This window comes from Scyliorhinus torazame, chromosome 17 (genome assembly GCF_047496885.1).
Source record: "Scyliorhinus torazame isolate Kashiwa2021f chromosome 17, sScyTor2.1, whole genome shotgun sequence".
Taxonomy (NCBI): domain Eukaryota; kingdom Metazoa; phylum Chordata; class Chondrichthyes; order Carcharhiniformes; family Scyliorhinidae; genus Scyliorhinus; species Scyliorhinus torazame.
In genome coordinates, this window is record NC_092723.1 from 190,628,943 (window position 1) to 190,651,711 (window position 22,769).

The 22,769-nt window shown below is 48.0% G+C and overlaps 1 protein-coding gene across 3 annotated transcripts in view; it reads left to right on the top strand.

Annotated features, from left to right (window-relative positions):
• LOC140394534 (NADH-ubiquinone oxidoreductase subunit 8-like) overlaps positions 1-22,769 on the top strand; it is a 38,270-nt gene that overhangs the window by 3,833 nt on the left and 11,668 nt on the right. For all 3 annotated transcript variants that reach the window (XM_072481897.1, XM_072481898.1, XM_072481896.1), the window contains one exon: positions 12,008-12,070. In XM_072481897.1, coding sequence (XP_072337998.1) covers positions 12,008-12,070 — 63 coding nt within the window. The remainder of the gene's footprint in view (positions 1-12,007; positions 12,071-22,769) is intronic.

The following is a 22,769-nucleotide window of genomic DNA, read 5'->3' on the forward strand; positions in this document are numbered from 1 at the left end:
ATTATCAGTGCCCCCCGACTTGTGTTCTTGCATGATGCCGCCTCTACGCGCACCCACACCGATCCCCCCTCCCCACTACCCACTTCCTAATCATGGCTATATTTGCCACCCAGTAGTAGTTACAAAAATTCAGCAGTGCCAACCCACATTCCCCCCCCCCCCGGCTACGCTCCAGCATCACTTTCTTCACACGCGGGGTTTTACCCGCCCACACACAGTCCAAAAACAACCTATTTTTTAGCACAGTGGGCTAAACAGCTGGCTTGTAATGCAGAACAAGGCAGCAGTGCGGGTTCAATTCCCCTACCGGCCTCCCCAAACAGGTGCTGGAATGTGGTGACTAGGGGCTTTTCACAGTAACTTCATTGAAGCCTCCTTGTGTCAATAAGCAATTATTATTATTTACCCTTTTAAAAACCCTCGAGAGAAGGATAGGTAGGCACTGAAATCGTGAACATCTCACTTTTCCCCATATTCAATTTATACCCCGAAAACCGACCAAATTCCCCGAGGATCCGCATAATCTCCCCCATTCCCCCCCCTTATGGGTCAGAAATATACAGGAGCAGATCGTCCGCGTAAAGCGAGACCCGGTGCCCCCGGACCAGCCCGTTCCAGTTCCTAGAAGCTCTTAACGCCATCGCCAATGGCTCTATGGCCAGAGAAAACAGCATCCTTGCCTTGTCCCCTGGTGCAGCTTAAAATAGCCCAACATCAGCCGATTCGTTCGCACGCTTGCTACTGGTGCCTGATATAGCAACCGCACCCAATCAATGAAGCCCTGTCCAAACACGAAACTTCCTAACATCTCCCACAAATGATTCCACTCCACCCAGTCAAAGGCCCCCCCCCCCCTTCCCCCATCCCCTCTCAGGGCATCATGATAACGTTTAGGAGCCTTCTAACATTGGCCATGAGTTGCCTGCCCTCCACAAACCCCGTCTGGTCTTCCCCTATCACTTCCGGAACACAGCCCTCTATCTTTGTGGCCAAAGGTTTAGCCAGCAGTTTGGCGTCCACATTCAATAGGAGGGAGATTGGCCTGTATGACCCGCATAGCTCAGGGATCTTCTCCCGCTTCAGTATCAATGAGATCGAGCCCTGCGACATTGTTGGGGGAAGGACACCCCGCTCCCTTGCCTCATTAAATGCCCTCACCAGCAGCGGGCCCAACATCTCCGAGAACGTTTTGTAAAATTCCACTGGGTAGCCGTCCGGTCCCTGGGCCTTACCTGACTGCATGGCCTCCAGCTCCTCCATTATTTCCTCAATTTCAATTGAGGCCCCCCAACCCTTCCACCAGTCCTTCCTCCACGTTCGGGAACTTCAACTGACCCAGGTACTGCCTCATCCCCTCCAACGCAGCCGGGCGGTTCCGACTCATATAGCTTGCTATGGAACTCCTTAAACACCCCATTCACCCCTACTGGGTCAGTCCTTTATGGGATTGGATTTGTTTACTGTACCGAGGTACAGTGAAAAGTCTTTTTCTGCGAGCAGCTCAACAGATTATTAAGTACATGGGAAGAAAAGGGAATAAAAGAAAATACATAATAGGGCAACACAACATAAACAATGTAACTACATAAGCACTGGCATCGGATGAAGCATACAGGGGTGTAGTGTTAATGAGGTCAGTCCATAAGAGGGTCGTTTAGGAGTCTGGTAACAGCGGGGAAGGAGCTGTTTTTGAGTCTGTTCGTGCGTGTTCTCAGACTTCTGTATCTCCTGCCCGATGGAAGAAGTTGGAAGAGTGAGTAAGCCGGGTGGGAGGGATCTTTGATTATGCAGCCTGCTTTCCCCAGGCAGCGGGAGGTGTAGATGGAGCCAATGGATGGGAGGCAGGTTCGTGTGATGGACTGTGCGGTGTTCACGACTCTCTGAAGTTTCTTGCGGTCCTGGGCCGAGCAGTTGCCATACCAGGCTGTGATGCAGCCCGATAGGATGCTTTCTATGGTGCATCTGTAAAAGTTGGTAAGGGTTAATGTGGACATGCCGAATTTCCTTAGTTTCCTGAGGAAGTATAGACGCTGTTGTGCTTTCTTGGTGGTAGCGTCGACGTGGGTGGACCAGGACAGATTTTTGGTGATGTGTACCCCTAGAAATTTGAAACTGCTAACCATCGCCACCTCGGCCCCGTTGATGCTGACATGGGTGTGTACAGTACTTTGCTTCCTGAAGTCAATGACCAGCTCTTTAGTTTTGCTGGCATTGAGGGAGAGATTGTTGTCGCTACACCACTCCACTGGGTTCTCTATCTCCCTCCTGTATTCTGACTCGTCGTTATTCAAGATCCGGCCCACTATGGTCGTATCGTCAGCAAACTTGTACTTTGTGCACATGTGAGAAAAAAGAAAACTCCTTCACTCTTGGCCGTCCAAACCTCCATGGAACTACCCACCCCCATCTGCTCCATGAAGCCTTTTAGTTCCTTCGTAACGGCTGGCACCCTCCCTGTCCTAGATTTTGACCGGTCCAACCCTGGGTCAATGACCGTATTAAAATCTCCCCCCCCCCCCCCCCCCCCCACATGATCAGCTTATGTGATTCTAGGTCCGGGATCTTGCCTAATGCACGCCTCATAAATTCCACATCATCCCAATTTGGTGCATTTATATTCACGAGTACCACCCGCATCCCCTCAAGCTTCCCACTCACCATGATGTACCTGTCCCCTGCGTCCGACACAATTCTCCCTGCCTGGAATGCCACCCGTTTGTTGATCAGCATCGCGCTCCCCCTGGTCTTAAAGTCCAGCCCTGAATGAAGTATGATTGTGATGAGAGACTTTAACTTCCCCAATATTGGCTGGGACTCGCTTAGTGCTAAGGGCTTAGATGGGGCAGTAAGGAGCATCCAGGAGGGCTTCTAAAAAGAATATGTAGATAGTCCAACTAGGGAACATAGAACATTACAGCGCAGTACAGGCCCTTCGGCCCTCGATGTTGCGCCGACCTGTGAAACCACTCTAAAGCCCATCTACACTCTTCCCTTATCGTCCATATGTCTATCCAATTACCATTTGAATGCCCTTAGTGTTGGCGAGTCCACTACTGTTGCAGGCAGGGCATTCCACGCCCTTACTACTCTCTGAGTAAAGAACCTACCTCTGACATCTGTCCTATATCTATCTCCCCTCAATTTAAAGCTATGTCCCCTCGTGCTAGACATCACCATCCGAGGAAAAAGGCTCTCACTGTCCACCCTATCCAATCCTCTTGTATGGCTCAGTTAAGTCACCTCTTAACCTTCTTCTCTCTAACGAAAACAGCCTCAAGTCCCTCAGCCTTTCATTTCATTCATTTAAGGAAGGGGCTGTACTGGACCTGGTATTGGGGAATGAGCCCGGCCAGGTGGTAGATGTTTCAGTAGGGGAGCATTTTGGGAACTGTGACCACAATTCAGTAAGTTTTAAAGTGCTGGTGGACAAGGATAAGAGTGGTCCTAGGGTGAATGTGCTAAATTGAGGGAAGGCTAATTATAATAGTATTAGGTGGGAACTGAAGAACCTAGATTGGGGGCGGATGTTTGAGGGTAAATCAACATCTGACATGTGAGAGGCTTTCAAATGTCAGTTGAAAGGAATACAGGACAGGCATGTTCGTGTGAGGAAGAAAGATAAATACGGCAAATTCCGTGAATCTTGGGTAACGAGAGATATTGTAGGCCTCGTCAAAAAGAAAAAGGAGGCATTTGTCAGGGCTAGAATGCTGGGAACAGACGAAGCCTGTGTGGAATATAAGGAAAGTAGGAAGGAACTTAAGCAAGGAATCAGGAGGGCTAAAAGGGGTCACGAAAATCACTGGCAAATAGGGTTAAGGAAAATCCCAAGGCTTTTTACACGCACATAAATAGCAAGAGGGTAGCCAAGGAAAGGGGGGGCCCACTGAAGGACAGGGAAGGGAATCTATGTGTGGAGCCAGAGGAAATGGGCGAGGTACTAAATGAATACTTTGCACCAGTATTCACCAAAGAGAAGAAATTGGTGGATGTTGAGTTTGGAGAAGGGGGTGTAGATAGCCTGGGTCACATTGAAATCCAAAAAGACGAGGTGTTGGGCGTCTTGAAAAATACTAAGGTGGATAAGTCCCCAGGGCCTGATGGATCTACCCCAGAATACTGAAGGAGGCTAGAGAGGAAATTGCTGAGGCTTTGACAGAAATCTTTGGATCCTCACTGTCTTCAGGTGATGTATGTTGTTCCTTTGTTTAAGAAGGGTAACAAGGATAATCCAGGGAACTGCAGGCCAGTGAGCCTTACTTCAGTGGTAGGGAAATTACTGGAGAGAATTCTTCGAGACAGGATCTGCTCCCATTTGGAAGCAAGTGGACAGATTAGCGAGAGGCAGCACGGTTTTGTGAAGGGGAGGTCGTGTCTCACTAACTTGATAGAGTTTTTCGGGGAGGTCACAAAGATGATTGATGCAGGTAGGACAGTGGATGTTGTCTATATGGACTTCAGTAAGGCCTTTGACAAGGTCCCTCATGGCAGACTGGTACAAAAGGTGAAGTCACACGGGATCAGAGGTGAGCTGGCAAGGTGGATACAGAACTGGCTAGGTCATAGAAGGCAGAGAGTAGCAATGGAAGGGTGCTTTTCTGATTGGAGGGCTGTGACTAGTGGTGTTCCGCAGGGATCAGTGCTGGGACCTTTGCTGTTTGTAGTATATTTAAATGATTTGGAGGACAATGTAACTGGTCTGATGAATAAGTTTGCAGACGACACAAAGGTTGGTGGAATTGCGGAAAACGATGAGGACTGTCAGAGGATACAGCAGGATTCAGATTGTTTGGAGATTTGGGTGGAGAGATGGCAGGTGGAGTTTAATCCGGACAAATGAGAGGTCTAATGCAGGTAGGGAATATACAGTGAATGATGGAACCCTCAAGAGTATTGACAGAGAGATCTAGGTGTACAGGACAACAGGTCACTGAAAGGGGCAACACAGGTGGAGAAGGTAGTCAAAAAGGCATGCTTGCCTTCATTGGCCGGGACATTAAGTATAAAAATTGGCAAGTCATGTTGCAGATGTATAGAACCTTAGTTAGGCCACACTTGGAGTATAGTGTTCAATTATGGTTGCCACATTACCAGAAGGATGTAGAGGCTTTAGAGAGGGTGCAGAAGAGATTTACCAGGATGTTGCCTGGTATGAAGGGCATTAGCTGTGAGGAGAGGTTGAACAAACTCGGTTTGTTCTCACTGGAACGACGGAGGTTGAGGGTCGACCTGATAGAGGTCTACAAAATTATGAGGGGCATAGACAGAGTGGGTAGTCAGAGGCTTTTCCCCAGGGTAGAGGGGTCAATTACGAGGTTTAAGGGGCAAGGTTTAGAGGAGATGTACGAGGCAAGTTTTTGTAACACAGAGGGTAGTGGGTGTCTGGAGCTCGCTGGCGGAGGAGGTGGTGGAAGCAGGGACGATAAGTGACATTTAAGGGGCATCTTGACATGTACATGAATAGGATGGGAATAGGGGAATACGGACCCCGGAAGTGTAGAAGATTTTAGTTTCTAAGGGCAGCATGGTCGGCGCAGGCTTGAAGGACCTGTTCCTGTGCTGTACTTTTCTTTGTTCTTTGAAATACTTGGCCGACCCACCCCTTCCTCAGTCTGGTCTGGTCTATAACCTTCAGGTGTGTCTCTTGTAACATTGCCACATCCGCCTTCAGTCCCCTCAGATGCGCGAACACGTGAGCCCTCTTAACCGGCCCATTCAGCCCTAAGATGTTTCAAGTGATCAGCCTCGTCGGGGGGGGGGCTTCACCACCCCCCTCCCGCCGATCAGCCATCACCCTTAGGCCAGCCTCCAGCTTGCGTCCCTCGCCTCCTCGGGCATCCGCCGTCCTTGACCTCCCTTTTTTCCCCAGCAACAGTTCCGCCCCTGCCAGCAGAGCAGCTCCCCCCCCCCCCATTAGCAGCACCACAATCCCAACCACCCATACCAAGCTTATCACCTGCTCACCCCCCACTGCGCTTCCGTGAACTAGCTGCTAACTTGGTAGCTCCCGCCCATGGTGCCAGACATCCTATCTCTCTATTGTTCTCCCTTCTCCCGCCCCCTCTCGGACATACATATTCAGACCATCACAGTCCCCAGTAAACAAACAGTAGAAAAAATCCCTCCACCCATCACCCACCAGAACAGAGTTGAATTACATTTCTGAGCAATTGCTCAAACATCTTAACAAAATGAAAACCAAAGAAAAAGGAAGGGGCAAAAAGCAAGAATAATCCCTTGCTGCAGAGAGCACTGCATATCCAGAACATCACATAAATAACTTCAAACCAAATTGACCCTCAATGCCCTCTCCCAAGGTTCAGTGTCCTTAGACCCCTGCCAGCCTTTGTCCTTGATAAAGTTCAACGCTTCGTCCGGCCATTCAAAGTAAAGTTCCTGGCCCTCAAAGGTGACCCACAGGCGAGCTGGATCTTCCATCCCAAACTTCACCCCCTTCTTGAAGAGGGCCGATTTTGCCCTATTAAATCCAGCTCGCCTTTTGGCCAGTCCCGCGCCCAGGTCCTGGTAGATGCGCAACTCACAGTTCTCCCACATGCAGCTCCGTATCTGCTTGGCTCACCGCAAAATCTGTTCCTTGTCCAGGAACCGGTGCATCCGCATCACCCTCAGCGGTCCGTTCGCTCGCGGCTTCCTTGCAAACGCTCTATCCGCTCTGTCCACCTCCACGGGTCGAGTAAATGTCGCCACTCTCATCAACTTTTCCAGCATACTTGCCACATAGGCCCTTTCATCCGATCCCTCACTACACTCCGGGAGGCCTGCGATCCTCGGGTTCTGTCTCCTGGACCAGTTCTCCAAACCCTCCAGCTTCTCCTGCAGTCTTTCCTGGTGGTCTTTCATCAGCCCCACCTCGGCCTCCAACGTGGTTAGATAGTCCTAGTGCTCAGGCACCTTTTCCTCCACCTTCTGGATCGCCCGTCCGTGGGCTACTAGTCCCCGTTCCACCCGATCAATCGATGCTATAATCAGGTCTAGCGTATCCTTCTTTAGCTTGGCGAAGCTCTCCTCGAAGAACTTCACCATCTGTACCATCGACCACTGTGCCACTGCACCAGGATCCTGCGCCCCCGCCATGCTTTCCTGTACTGCCGGTTCTGCACGCGCCTTCTTTGCTCGACTATGATTCCTTGTAAGGCCACTTCTAGTCCACCACTCTATATACTGATGAGGGGTTTCTCCCCACTGTCTCACTCTCCACCGATTATTCCAATAAAATTCCAACAAAATCGGGAGAAAAGGTCCAAAAGCTCCGTCACAAGCTCCGTCCGTATTGATGGAGAGGACAGTGTGAAACAGACTGGTAAGCTCGAGGAGATACTTGTTAGGAAGGAAGATGTGTTGGCCATTTTGAAAAACTTGAGGATAGAAAAGACCCCCGGGCCTGACGGGACATATCCAAGGATTCTATGGGAAGCAAGAGATGAAATTGCAGAGCCGTTGGCAATGATCTTTTCGTCCTCACTGTCAACAGGGGTGGTACCAGGGAATTGGAGAGTGGCAAATATCGTGCCCCTGTTCAAAAAAGGGAATAGGGATAACCCTGGGAATTACAGGCCAGTTAGTCTTACTTCGGTGGTAGGCATAGTAATGGAAAGGGCACTGAGGGATAGGATTTCTGAGCATCTGCCAAGACACTGCTTGATTAGAGATAGTCAACACGGATTTGTGAGGGGTAGGTCTTGCCTCACCAGTCTTATTGAATTCTTTGAGGAGGTGACCAAGTACGTGGATGAAGGTAAAGCAGTGGATGTAGTATACATGGAGTTTAGTAAGGCATTTGATAAGGTTCCCCATGGTAGGCTTATGCAGAATGTAAGGAGGCATGGGATAGTGGGAAATTTGGCCAATTGGATAACGAACTGGTTAACTGATAGAAGTCAGAGAGTGGTGGTGGATGGCAAATATTCAGCCTGGATCCCAGTTACCAGTGGCGTACCGCAGGGATCAGTTCTGGGTCCTCTGCTGTTTGTGATTTTCATTAATGACTTGGATGAGGGAGTTGAAGGGTGGGTCAGTAAATTTGCAGACGATGCGAAGATTGGTGGAGTTGTGGATAGTGAGGAGGGCTGTTGTTGGCTGCAAAAAGACATAGATAGGATGCAGAGCTGGGCTGAGAAGTGGCAGATGGAGTTTAACCCTGAAAAGTGTGAGGTTGTCCATTTTGGAAGGACAAATATGAATGCGGAATACAGGGTTAACGGTAGGGTTCTTGGCAATGTGGAGGAGCAGAGCGATCTTGGGGTCTATGTTCATAGATCTTTGAAAGTTGCCACTCAAGTGGATAGAGCTGTGAAGAAGGCCTATGGTGTGCTAGCGTTCATTAACAGAGGGATTGAATTTAAGAGCCGTGAGGTGATGATGCAGCTGTACAAAACCTTGGTAAGGCCACATTTGGAGTACTGTGTGCAGTTCTGGTCGCCTCATTTTAGGAAGGATGTGGAAGCTTTGGAAAAGGTGCAAAGGAGATTTACCAGGATGTTGCCTGGAATGAAGAGTAGGTCTTACGAGGAAAGGTTGAGGGTGCTCGGCCTTTTCTCATTAGAACGGAGAAGGATGACTTGATAGAGGCTTATAAGATGATCAGGGGAATAGATAGAATAGACATCAGATACTTTTTCCCCGGGGGAACAAACCATTACAAGGGGACATAAATTTAAGGTGAATGGTGGAAGATATAGGGGGGATGTCAGAGGTAGGTTCTTTACCCAGAGAGTAGTGGGGGCATGGAATGCACTGCCTGTGGAAGTAGTTGAGTCGGAAACATAAGGGACCTTCAAGCGGCTATTGGATAGGTACATGGATTAACATAGAAAATACAGCACAGAACAGGCCCTTCGGCCCACGATGTTGTGCCGAACCTTTGTCCTAGATTAATCATAGATTATCATTGAATTTACAGTGCAGAAGGAGGCCACTCGGCCCCCCGAGTCTGCACCAGCTCTTGGAAAGAGCACCCTACCCAAACTCAACACCTCCACCCAACACCAAGGGCAATTTGGACATTAAGGGCAATTTATCATTGGCCAATTCACCTAACCCGCACATCTTTGGACTGTGGGAGGAAACCGGAGGACCCGGAGGAAACCCACGCAGACACGGGGAGGACGTGCAGACTCCGCACAGACAATGACCCAAGCCGGAATCGAACCTGGGACCATGGATCTGTGAAGCAATTGTGCTATCCACAATGCTACCGTGCTGCCCTTAAGAACAAATAAATCTACACTATATCATTTTCCCGTAATCCATGTACCTATCCAACAGCTGCTTGAAGGTCCCTAATGTTTCCGACTCAACTACTTCCACAGGCAATGCATTCCATGCCCCCACTACTCTCTGGGTAAAGAACCTACCTCTGATATCCCTCCTATATCTTCCACCTTTCACCTTAAATTTATGTCCCCTTGTAATGGTGTGTTCCACCTGGGGAAAAAGTCTCTGACTGTCTACTCTATCTATTCCCCTGATCATCTTATAAACCTCTATCAAGTCGCCCCTCATCCTCCTCCGCTCTAATGAGAAAAGGCCTAGCACCCTCAACCTTTCCTCGTAAGACCTACTCTCCATTCCAGGCAACATCCTGGTAAATCTTCTTTGCACCTTTTCCAGAGCTTCCACATCCTTCCTAAAATGAGGCGACCAGAACTGTACACAGTACTCCAAATGTGGCCTTACCAAAGTTTTGTACAGCTGCATCATCACCTCACGGCTCTTAAATTCAATCCCTCTGTTAACGAACGCGAGCACACCATAGGCCTTCTTCACAGCTCTATCCACTTGAGTGGCAACTTTCAAAGATGTATGAACATAGACCCCAAGGTCTCTCTGCTCCTCCACAATGCCAAGAACTCTACCGTTAACCCTGTATTCCGCATTCATATTTGTCCTTCCAAAATGGACAACCTCACACTTTTCAGGGTTAAACTCCATCTGCCACTTCTCAGCCCAGCTCTGCATCCTATCTATGTCTCTTTGCAGCCGACAACAGCCCTCCTTACTATCCACAACTCCACCAATCTTCGTATCGTCTGCAAATTTACTGACCCACCCTTCAACTCCCTCATCCAAGTCATTAATGAAAATCACAAACAGCAGAGGACCCAGAACTGATCCCTGCGGTACGCCACTGGTAACTGGGATCCAGGCTGAATATTTGCCATCCACCACCACTCTCTGACTTCTATCGGTTAGCCAGTTCGTTATCCAACTGGCCAAATTTCCCACTATCCCATGCCTCCTTACTTTGTGCAGAAGCCTACCATGGGGAACTTTATCAAATGCCTTACTAAAATCCATGTACACTACATCCACTGCTTTACCTTCATCCACATGCTTGGTCACCTCCTCAAAGAATTCAATAAGATTTGTAAGGCAAGACCTACCCCTCACAAATCCGTGCTGACTATCCCTAATCAAGCAGTGTCTTTCCAGATGCTCAGAAATCCTATCCTTCAGTACCCTTTCCATTACTTTGCCTACCACCGAAGTAAGACTAACTGGCCTATAATTCTCAGGGTTATCCCTAGTTCCTTTTTTGAACAGGGGCACGACATTCGCCACTCTCCAATCCCCTGGTACCACCCCTGTTGACAGTGAGGACGAAAAGATAATTGCCAACGGCTCTGCAATTTCATCTCTTGCTTCCCATAGAATCCTTGGATATATCCCGTCAGGCCCGGGGGACTTGTCTATCCTCAAGTTTTTCAAAATGCCCAACACATCTTCCTTCCTAACAAGTATTTCCTCGAGCTTACCAATCTGTTTCACACTGTCCTCTCCAACAATATCGCCCCTCTCATTTGTAAATACAGAAGAAAAGTACTCATTCAAGACCTCTCCTATCTCTTCAGACTCAATACACAATCTCCCGCTACTGTCCTTGATCGGACCTACCCTCGCTCTAGTCATTCTCATATTTCTCACATATGTGTAAAAGGCCTTGGGGTTTTCCTTGATCCTACCCGCCAAAGATTGTTCATGCCCTCTCTTAGCTCTCCTAATCCCTTTCTTCAGTTCCCTCCTGGCTATCTTGTATCCCTCCAATGCCCTGTCTGAACCTTGTTTCCTCAGCCTTACATAAGTCACCTTTTTTCTCTTGGATTATAGTAGAATGATGGGGTGTAGATTAATTTGTTCTTAATCTAGGACAAAAGTTCGGCACAACATCGTGGGCCGAAGGGCCTGTTCTGTGCTGTATTTTTCTATGTTCTACCAAATGTGCGACCTACTCCATGGCCACCACCAGAAGAGCTCGCCATATGCCTTCTTAATCACCTTGGCCACCTGTCTTGCAACTTTTAGGGAACTGTGGACCTGCACGCCCAGATCCCTCTGTATATTAATGTTCCAAAGGGTTCTGCCATTTACAGTTTAATTCATACCTAGATTTGACCCTCCAAAATGCATCACCTCGCAGTTGTCCAGATTAAACTCCCATCTGCCATTTCTGTGCCCAAGTCTCCAATCAATCTATATCCTGTTGTATCCACTGACAATCCTCGGCGCTATCAGCAACTCCGCCAATCTTCGTGTCATCCGCAAACTTACGAATCAGACCACCCACATTTTCCTCCAGATCATTTATATATATACTACAGAAAACAGAGGTCCCAGCACTGATCCCTGCGGAACACCAATAGGGACAGATCTCCATTCTGAAAATCGCCCTTCCACTGCTACTCTGTTTTCTATAACAAAGCTATTCTGTATCCATCGAGCCAGCCCACCCGCAGTAATTCATTGAGATATAAAAAATATATATAGTGTGTATATATCAAAATAGTAAATACAGTACATGGATCCAAGCAACTTTCGAGACTGCTGATTGGCAGCTGTCAGCCTTTTATTTTATTTGCAACCTCTGCTGAGTGGGCAGGGAGCGGGAAGGTGTGATGGTGGCGTTTTGGGGTGGTTAAATGTTGCTATGCTTGTCACCTGTGTTGGCACCATGATTGGTCTGTTTCTAACATGTTTCTTCCAATCATAGGGAGGATGCTGTTCCCAGGGTCTGTCTGCCGGTTCGGCACAGCTGCCCCTTTGAGAAGTTTCAGTGAGTGGTGACTACAATTTTCTACCATTACCTAAAGTGTGCATTTGTTCCAGGTGCTTGATACTTGTGTGTTTCTACCATCAAGGTACAAAAAAGAAGAATCGGTGATCCTGGTATACTTGGATTGTCAAAATGTGTTCAATAAAGCACATGTGGTAGATGTTTCAGTAGGGGAGCATTTCGGTAACAGTGACCACAATTCAGTAAGTTTTAAAGTACTGGTGGACAAGGATAAGAGTGGTCCTAGGATGAATGTGCTAAATTGGGGGAAGGCTAATTATAACAATATTAGGCGGGAACTGAAGAACATAGATTGGGGGCGGATGTTTGAGGGCAAATCAACATCTGACATGTGGGAGGCTTTCAAGTGTCAGTTGAAAGGAATTCAGGACCGGCATGTTCCTGTGAGGAAGAAGGATAAATACGGCAATTTTCGGGAACCTTGGATAACGAGAGATATTGTAGGCCTCGTCAAAAAGAAAAAGGAGGCATTTGTCAGGGCTAAAAGGCTGGGAACAGACAAAGCCTGCGTGGAATATAAGGAAAGTAGGAAGGAACTTAAGCAAGGAGTTAGAAGGGGTCACGAAAAGTCTTTGGCAAATAGGGTTAAGGAAAATCCCAAGGCTTTTTACACGTACATAAAAAGCAAGAGGGTAGCCAGGGAAAGGGTTGGCCCACTGAAGGATAGGCAAGGGAATCTATGTGTGGAGCCAGAGGAAATGGGCGAGGTACTAAATGAATACTTTGCATCAGTATTCACCAAAGAGAAGAAATTGGTAGATGTTGAGTCTGGAGAAGGGTGTGTAGATAGCCTGGGTCACATTGAGATCCAAAAAGACGAGGTGTTGGGTGTCTTAAAAAATATTAAGGTAGATAAGTCCCCAGGGCCTGATGGGATCTACCCCAGAATACTGAAGGAGGCTGGAGAGGAAATTGCTGAGGCCTTGACAGAAATCTTTGGATCCTCACTGTCTTCAGGGGATGTCCCGGAGGACTGGAGAATAGCCAATGTTGTTCCTCTGTTTAAGAAGGGTAGCAAGGATAATCCAGGGAACTACAGGCCGGTGAGCCTTACTTCAGTGGTAGGGAAATTACTGGAGAGAATTCTTCGAGACAGGATCTACTCCCATTTGGAAGCAAATGGACGTATTAGTGAGAGGCAGCATGGTTTTGTGAAGGGGAGGTCGTGTCTCACTAACTTGATAGAGTTTTTCGAGGAGGTCACTAAGATGATTGACGCAGGTAGGGCAGTGGATGTTGTCTATATGGACTTCAGTAAGGCCTTTGACAAGGTCCCTCATGGTAGACTAGTACAAAAGGTGAAGTCATACGGGATCAGGGCAAGGTGGATACAGAACTGGCTAGGTCATAGAAGGCAGAGAGTAGCAATGGAAGGATGCTTTTCTAATTGGAGGGCTGTGACCAGTGGCGTTCCACAGGGATCAGTGCTGGGACCTTTGCTCTTTGTAGTATATATAAATGATTTGGAGGAAAATGTAACTGGTCTGATTAGTAAGTTTGCAGACGACACAAAGGTTGGTGGAATTGCGGATAGCGATGAGGACTGTCAGAGGATACAGCAGGATTTAGATTGTTTGGAGACTTGGGCGGAGAGGTGGCAGATGGAGTTTAATCCGGACAAATGTGAGGTAATGCATTTTGGAAGGTCTAATGCAGGTAGGGAATATACAGTGAATGGTAGAACCCTCAAGAGTATTGAAAGTCAAAGAGATCTAGGAGTACAGGTCCACAGGTCATTGAAAGGGGCAACACAGGTGGAGAAGGTAGACAAGAAGGCATACGGCATGCTTGCCTTCATTGGCCGGGGCATTGAGTATAAGAATTGGCAAGTCATGTTGCAGCTGTATCGAACCTTAGTTAGGCCACACTTGGAGTATAGTGTTCAATTCTGGTCGCCACACTACCAGAAGGATGTGGAAGCTTTAGAGAGGGTGCAGAAGAGATTTACCAGAATGTTGCCTGGTATGGAAGGCATTAGCTATGAGGAGCAGTTGAATAAACTCTGTTTGTTCTCACTGGAACGAAAGAGGTTGAGGGGAGACCTGATCGAGGTCTACAAAATTATGAGGGGCATAGACAGAGTGGATAGTCAGAGGCTTTTCCCCAGGGTAGAGGGGTCAATTACTAGGGGGCATAGGTTTAAAGTGAGAGGGGCAAGGTTTAGAGTAGATGTACGAGGCAAGTTTTTTACGCAGAGGGTAGTGGGTGCCTGGAACTCGCTACCGGAGGAGGTGGTGGAAGCCGGGACGATAGTGACATTTAAGGGGCATCTTAACAAATACATGAATAGGATGGGAATAGAGGGATACGGACCCAGGAAGTGTAGAAGATTGTAGTTTAGTCGGGCAGCATGGTCGGCACGGGCTTGGAGGGCCGAAGGGCCTGTTCCTGTGCTGTACTTTTCTTTGTTCTTTGTTTGTTCTTTGTGAAAGCTTGTTCCACATGATGATGGTTTATGGAGTTGAGGGTAACATATTAGCATGGATTGAAAATTTGTTAATGGACAAAAAATGGAGAATGGAAAACGGCCACTATTGAAGTGGCACAAGAATCAGTACTGTGGCGTCGACTATTTATAATTAGTGATTTATTAATGACTATATTAATGAAGACCAAGAGTAATTTCTCGAAGTTTGCTGATGATACAATCCCAGTTAATTTTGTAAGCTGTGGGGAGGACACGAGGAGGCAACAAAGAGATAAAGACAGGTTAAGTGAGTGAGAAATTAGATGGCAGATGCAGTGGAATGTGGGGGAATATAAGGTTATTCACTTTGGTCGGAAGAGATGAGACATTTCTGCTGTTTGGTGGGTTTCCAGTGGAGGCGTTTTGAAAATCGCCATTTTAAATATATGCTCTGACCTTCAGGGCTGGTAGAGAGTTCAAAAAATATCGCAACTCCACGTCATTTGAGCTGTGATTGGAGAAATTGGAGCAGTTATTCAGGCTGGCTCCGCGACCATCATGAAGAAGGCTTTAGCTCCCTCATCACCAAAGACAATGAGGCCGAAGAAAAGAATCAGAAAATGGAAGAAGAGGAGAGCGTCTCTGCCAGTAACAAGGCCAGAGCAGACCCAGGAAAGTCGTCACTCGGCCTCATTCCAGATTGGACCTGGTTGCTATCCACATCGGCAGCCTGAGCCACTCCCAGGGAACTGGGGAACACTCATTTGGCTGCTTCTGCTGATAATGCTTTAAACCACTAATCCTCAGCATGGTAAGTACTGTGTCAGTGTGTGGGACAATCACAGCTCATTATCGGGATAGTTGTGGGAGTCAGTGATGGTTGTGGTTGTTGGAGGTTGGTCACCTTATTCCAGGGCACCACTGCAGGAGTTCCCCAAGGGAGTGTCCTAGGCCCAGCCACCTTCAGCTGCTTCATCAATGACCTTCCTTCCATCATAAGGTCAGAAGAGGGAATGTTCGCCTATGATTGTACAACGTTCATCACCAATCAAACTCCTCAGACACTGAAGCAGCCCACGTCCAAATGCAATAACTGGGAATGGAATTAGGTAGGTAGGTCAGTTGTTTTCCACATGTCGGTGCAGACTCGATGGGCCAAAGGGCCTCTTTTGCTCTGAGATTCTGTGAACAAGACCTGGACAATGTCCAGGCTCGGGCTGACAAGTTGCAAGTAACATTCGTGCCACTCTGGTTTCAGGCAATGACCATCTCAAATAAGAGTGAATCCCACCTTAGCCCCTTCACATTCAATGGCATCAGCATCATTGAATCCCCCACTGTCAACATCCCGGGGGTTACCATTGACCAGAAACTCTACTGGACTAGCCACATTAATACTGTGGCGACAAGAGAAGGTCTGAGGCTAGGAATCCTGTAGCAAGTAACTCACCTGATCCCCCAAGGCCTGTCCACTATCTACAAGGAACAAGTCAGGAGTCTGATGGAATATTTTCCACTTGCCTGGATGAGTGCAGCTCCAATATCCCTAGAAGTGCAACATCATCCAGGACAAAGCAGCCCGCTTGAGTGCTCCCACTTCCACAAACATTCACTCCCTCCACCACCGACGAACAGTAGCAGCCGTGTGTACCATCTACAAAATGCTGCAGTAACTCATTAAGGCTCCTTGGGCAGCATCTTCCAAACCCATGTCAAATACCATCTAGAAGGACAAGAGCAGCAGATACCTGGGAACCCCACCACCTGGAGGTTCCCCTCCAAGTCACTCACCGCCCTGACTTAGAAATCTATCACCGTTCCTTCACTGTCGCTGGGGCAAAATCCTGGAAGTTAATAATAATAATCTTTATTGTCACAAGTAGGCTTACATTAACACAGCAATGAAGTTACTGTGAAAACCCCCTCGTTGCCACACTCTGGTGCCTGTTCGGGTACATGGAGGGAGAATTCAGAATGTCCAAATTACCTAACAGCACGTCTTTCGGCACTTGTGGGAGGAAACCCACGCAGACACTGGGAGAGCGTGCAGACTCCATACAGACAGTGACCCAAGCTGGGAATCGGAAGCTGGGACCCTGACACTGTGAAGCCACAGTGCTAACCACTGTGCTACCGTGCCGCCCTAAGAGCACTGTAGGTGTACTTAGACGACAAGGACTGCAGAGGTTCAAGAAGGCAGCTTACTACCAGCTTCTCGAGGGCAATGAGGGATGGGCAATCCATGCTGCCCAGCGAGTGAAGCCCACATCCCTTAAATGAATAAAAAAGAATGAATATTGGTAGACTGTCTATCTCAAAAATGGAGGCTGAAAACTCAAGGAAAGCTAGGAAGTTGTTGGAGACAGACCACATGGAGCTGAGAGAGGGGTGGAAATTGGAAGCAAAACTGATACATTTTTCAAGGTCCAGATGAGAGCATGAAATGGTACTGACAGAGTCAATGGAAAAAGAGTCATGAGCAGGACTGGAATGCGCGGAATGTCCCCCCCCACACAAAAAGACAGTCTTGACTGAAGCCCATGTGGGTACCCACAGCCTTGCCTTTTATTTAGAGGCAGTGGGACAAGTTAAAGGAGAAATTGTTCAATAAGAGAACAAATCCAGCCAGGTGGAGGAGTGTGATGGTGAATGGGGATTGTTCTAGCTTTCATTCAAGGAAGAAGTCCTGAATCCTCCTGGGCTCCTGGTGAGTATGGAAGTGTGGAGGGATTGGATGTCCATTCTGAAGTGGGAGAGGAAGTTTTCGTTCTCAGATCTGCTCTGTAAACATCTCTGATGAAAGTAAAAAGCAACTAATCACCGTGCTTCTTCCAATTAAGCTAAGCTGAGGGCTCAATTTCTGCACCACAACCAAGATGGACCCCATCAGTCTCGCGGCAGACACTGAGGAATTCATCAGGCGAATGAGGCTCCAGGAATTCTTCCACAGACCCCAAGAGGCCAACAGCGAACCCAAGCAGACTACCAATGAACCGGAACAGCAGACCAAGAGATCTGCGGTGAGGCAACCGAAGAAGAAAGAGTCAAATTGGACCCTTCTGGAAGACCGCTGCCCTAGACTCGACATGTATGCTCAGGCCGTCAGGTGTCACGTCAATGCCAGATTCATCAGTCACATTCACAAGACAGCCCCGAACGTCACCCAAGCACAACGCAATGCCATCCGCGCTCTCAAGACCAACCGCAACATCATCATCAAACCAGCAGACAAAGGAGGGGCCACCGTCATACTGAGTAGAACGGACTACTGCAAAGAAGTATACTGACAACTCAACAACCAAGAACACTACAGACAGTTACCCGCAGATCCGACCAAGGAACACATCCACCAACTCAACAGACTGATCAAGACCTTGGATCCAGATCTTCAGAGCACCCTACGTGCTCTCATCCCATGTACTCCCCACATTGGAGATCTCTACTGCCTCCCGAAAATACACAAAGCCAACACACCAGGCCGCCCTATCGTTTCAGGTAATGGGACCCTGTGTGAGAACCTCTCTGGCTACATCGAGGGCATCTTGAAACCCATCGTACAAGGTACGCCCAGCTTCTGACACGACACGACGGACTTCCTACAGAAACTCAGCACCCACGGACCAGTTGAACCAGGAACATTCCTTGTCACAATGGACGTCTCGGCACTCTACACCAGCATCCCCCGTGACGACGGTATTACTGCAACAGCCTCAGTACTCAACACCGACAACTGCCAATCTCCAGACGCAATTCTGCAACTCATCCGGATCACAACTTCACCTTCAACAACAAGTTCTTCATCCAGACGCACAGAACAGCCATGGGGACCACATTCGCACCCCAATACGCCAAGATCTTCATGCACAGGTTTGAACAAGACCTCCTCATCGCACAGGACCTTCAACCGACGTTATACATCGATGACATTTTTTTCCTTTGGACCCACGGCGAAGAATCACTGAAACGACTACGCGATGACATCAATAAGTTCCATCCAACCGTCAGACTCACCATGGACTACTCTCCAGAATCGGTTGCATTCTTGTCTCCATCAAGGACGGTCACCTCAGCACTTCGCTTTACCGCAAGCCCACGGATAACCTCACAATGCTCCACTTCTCCAGCTTCCACCCTAAACACATTAAAGAAGCCATCCCCTATGGACAAGCTCTCCGTACACGCTCAGACGAGGAGGAGTGTAACAGACATCTGCAGACGCTGAAAGATGCCCTCGTATGAACGGGATATGGCGCTCGACTCATCGATCGACAGTTCCAACGCGCCACAGCGAAAAACCGGACCGACCTCCTCAGAAGACAAACACGGGACACAACCGACAGAGTACCCTTCGTCGTCCAGTACTTCCCCGGAGCGGAGAAACTACGTCATCTTCTTCACAGCCTTCAACACGTCATTGATGACGATGAACATCTTGCCAAGGTCATCCCCATCACCCCCACTACTTGCCTTCAAACAACCGCGCAACCTCAAAAAAACCATTGTTTGCTGCAAACTACCCAGCCTTCAGAACAGTGACCACGACACCACACAACCCTGTCATGGCAATCTCTGCAAGACGTGCCAGATCATCATGGATACCACTATTACACGTGAGAACACCACCCACCAGGTACGCGGTACATACTCGTGCGATTCGGCCAACGTTGTCTACCTCATACGCTGCAGGAAAGGATGTCCTGAAGTGTGGTACATTGGCGAGACCACGCAGACGCTGCGACAATGAATGAAATGAAATGAAAATCGCTTATTGTCACAAGTAGATTTCAAATGAAGTTACTGTGAAAAGCCCCTAGTCGCCACATTCCGGCACCTGTTCGGGGAGGCTGGTACGGGAATTGAACCGTGCTGCTGGCCTGCCTTGGTCTGCTTTAAAAGCCAGTGATTTAGCCCAGTGTGCTAAACCAGCCCCTGGTTGAACGGACATCGTGCGACAATCACCAGGCAGGAATGTTCCCTTCCAGTCGGGGAACACTTCAGCAGTCAAGGGCATTCAGCCTCTGATCTCCGGGTAAGCGTTCTCCAAGGCGGCCTTCAGGACGCGCGACAACGCAGAATCGCCGAGCAGAAACTTATAGCCAAGTTTCGCACACATGAGTGCGGCCTCAACCGGGACCTGGGATTCATGTAGCATTACATTCACCCCCCGCCATCTGGCCTGGGCTTGCAAAATCCTACCAACTGTCCTGGCGTGAGACAATTCACACCTCTTTAACCTGGGGTTTCCCCTCTCTCTGGATCTGTAAACACTTAATGAACTGCTAATGGTCGCATTCGAAGCATTGTCTGGCATCTTTGAATTTGTCTATATATACGTTTCTGGAACATGCCTCTTCATTCACCTGAGGAAGGAGCAGTGCTCCGAAAGCTAGTGATTCTAAACAAACCTGTTGGACTTTAACCTGGTGTCGTAAGACTTCTTCCAATTAAACTAAGGCAGGGTTAGTCTGACTGCCTTTGTGAAGCACACCATGGAATGGATTGTTAGCTGGTGCAGAATAGATAATGGCAGAATTTAACAGTCAGATCTGATTTCATAGAATCATAGAAGTTTACAGCATGGAAACAGGCCCTTCGGCCCAACCAGTCCATGCCGCCCAGTTTTTACCATTAAGCTAGTCCCAGTTGCCCGCACTTGGCCCATAACCCTCTATACCCATCTTACCCATGTAACTATCTAAATGCTTTTTGAAAGACACAATTGTACCCGCCTCTACTACTACCTCTGGCAGCCCATTCCAGACACTCACTACCCTCTGATGAAGAAATTGCCCCTCTGGGCCCTTCTGAATCTCTCCCCTCTCACCTTAAACCTATGCCCTCTAGTTTTAGACTCCCCTACCTTTGGGAAAAGATGTTGACTATCTACCTTATCTATGCCCCTCATTTTATAGACCTCTATAAGATCACCCCTAAGCCTCCTGCGCTCCAGAGAAAAAAGTCCCAGTCTATCCAGCCTCTCCTTATAACTCAAACCATCAAGTCCCGGCAACATCCTAGTAAATCTTTTCTGCACTCTTTCTAGTTTAATAATATCCTTTCTATAATAGGGTGACCAGAACTGCACACAGTATTCCAAGTGTGGCCGTACCAATGTCTTGTACAACTTCAACAAGACGTCCCAACTCCTGTATTCAATGTTCTGACCAATGAAACCAAGCATGCCGAATGCCTTCTTCACCATCCTGTCCACCTGCGACTCCACCTTCAAGGAGCTATGAACCTGTACTCCTAGATCTCTTTGTTCTATAACTCTCCCCAACGCCATACCATTAACTGAGTAGGTCCTGGCCTGATTCGATCTGCCAAAATGCATCACCTCACATTTATCTAAATTAAACTCCATCTGCCATTCGTCGGCCCACTGGCCTAATTGATCAAGATCCCGTTGCAATCCTAGATAACCTTCTTCACTATCCACTGTGCCACCAATCTTGGTGTCATCTGCAAACTTACTAACCATGCCTCCTAAATTCTCATCCAAATCATTAATATAAATCACAAATAACAGTGGACCCAGCACCGATCCCTGAGGCACACCACTGGTCACAGGCCTCCAGTTTGAAAAACAACCCTCTACAACCACCCTCTGCCTTCTGTCGTCCAGCCAATTTTGAATCCAATTGGCAACCTCACCCTGGATCCCGTGAGCTTTAACCTTCTGCAACAACCTACCATGCGGTACCTTGTCAAAGGCTTTGCTAAAGTCCATGTAGACACTGCCCTCATCTACCTTCTTGGTCACTCCCTCACAAAACTCAATCAAATTTGTGAGACATGATTTTCCACGCACAAAGCCATGCTGACTGCCCCGAATCAGTCCTTGCCTCTCTAAATGCTTGTAGATCCTGTCTCTCAGAATACCTTCTAGCAACTTACCTACTACAGACGTTAGGCTCACCGGTCTGTAGTTCCCAGGCTTTTCCCTGCTGCCCTTCTTAAACAAGGGCACAACATTCGCCACTCTCCAATCTTCAGGCACCTCACCTGTGGCTGCCGATGATTCAAATATCTCGGTTAGGGGACCCGCAATTTCCTCCCTAGCCTCCCACAACATCCTGGGATACATTTCATCAGGTCCCGGGGATTTATCTTGATGCGCTTTAAGACTTCCAGCACCTCCTCCTCTGTAATATGCACACTTCTCAAGACATCACTATTTATTTCCCTTAGTTTCCTAACATCCATGCCTTTCTCCACCGTGAATACCGATGAGAAATATTCATTCAGGATCTCACCCAACTCTTGTGGCTCTGCACATAGATGTCCTTGTTGATCCTTAAGAGGCCCGACTCTGCCCCGAGTTACCCTTTTCCCCTTTATGTATCTGTAGAATCTCTTTGGATTCTCCCTTGCATTATTTGCCAAAGCAATTTCATGTCCCCTTTTTGCCCTCCTGATTTCCCTCTTAACTCGATTTCGACAATCTCTATACTCTTCGAGGGATCTACTTGATCCCAGTTGCTTATGTACGTCATATGCCTCCTTCTTCTTTTTGACCAGAGTCTCAATATCTCGAGTCATCCAGGGTTCCCTACTTCTACCAGCCTTGCCCTTCACTCTAAAGGGAATGTGCTTACCCTGCACCCTGGTTAACACATTTTTAAAAGCCTCCCATTTACCAGCCGTCCCTTTGCCTGCCAATAGTCTCCCCCAATCTACCTCTGCAAGTTCCTGTCTGATACCATCAAAATTGGCCTTGCCCCAATTAAGAATTTTAACTCTTGGGCCAGACCTATCATTCTCCATAGCTATCTTAAAACTAATGGAATTATGGTCACTTGTCCCAAAGTGATCCCTCACTAGCACTTCTGTCACTTGCCCTTCCTTATTTCCCAAGACGAGGTCAAGTTTTGCCCCCTCTCTAGTCGGTCCATCCACATACTGAATGAGAAATTCCTCCTGAATACACTCAACAAATTTCCCTCCATCCAAGCCCCTAATGCTATGGCTGTCCCAGTCAATGTTGGGAAAGTTAAAGTCCCCTACTACTACCACCCTATTATTCTTGCAGCTATCTGTAATCTCCTTACATATTTGCTCCTCAATTTCCCGCTGACTATTTGGGGGCCTGTAGTACAGTCCTACCAAGGTGATCTCTCCCTTCTTATTTTTCAGTTCCACCCATATAGACTCAGTGGGCGAACCCTCGAATATACCTCCTCTAAGTACTGCCGTGATGTTCTCCCTAATCAAAAACGCCACTCCCCCTCCTCTCTTACCTCCTGTTCTATCCTTTCTATAGCATCTGTA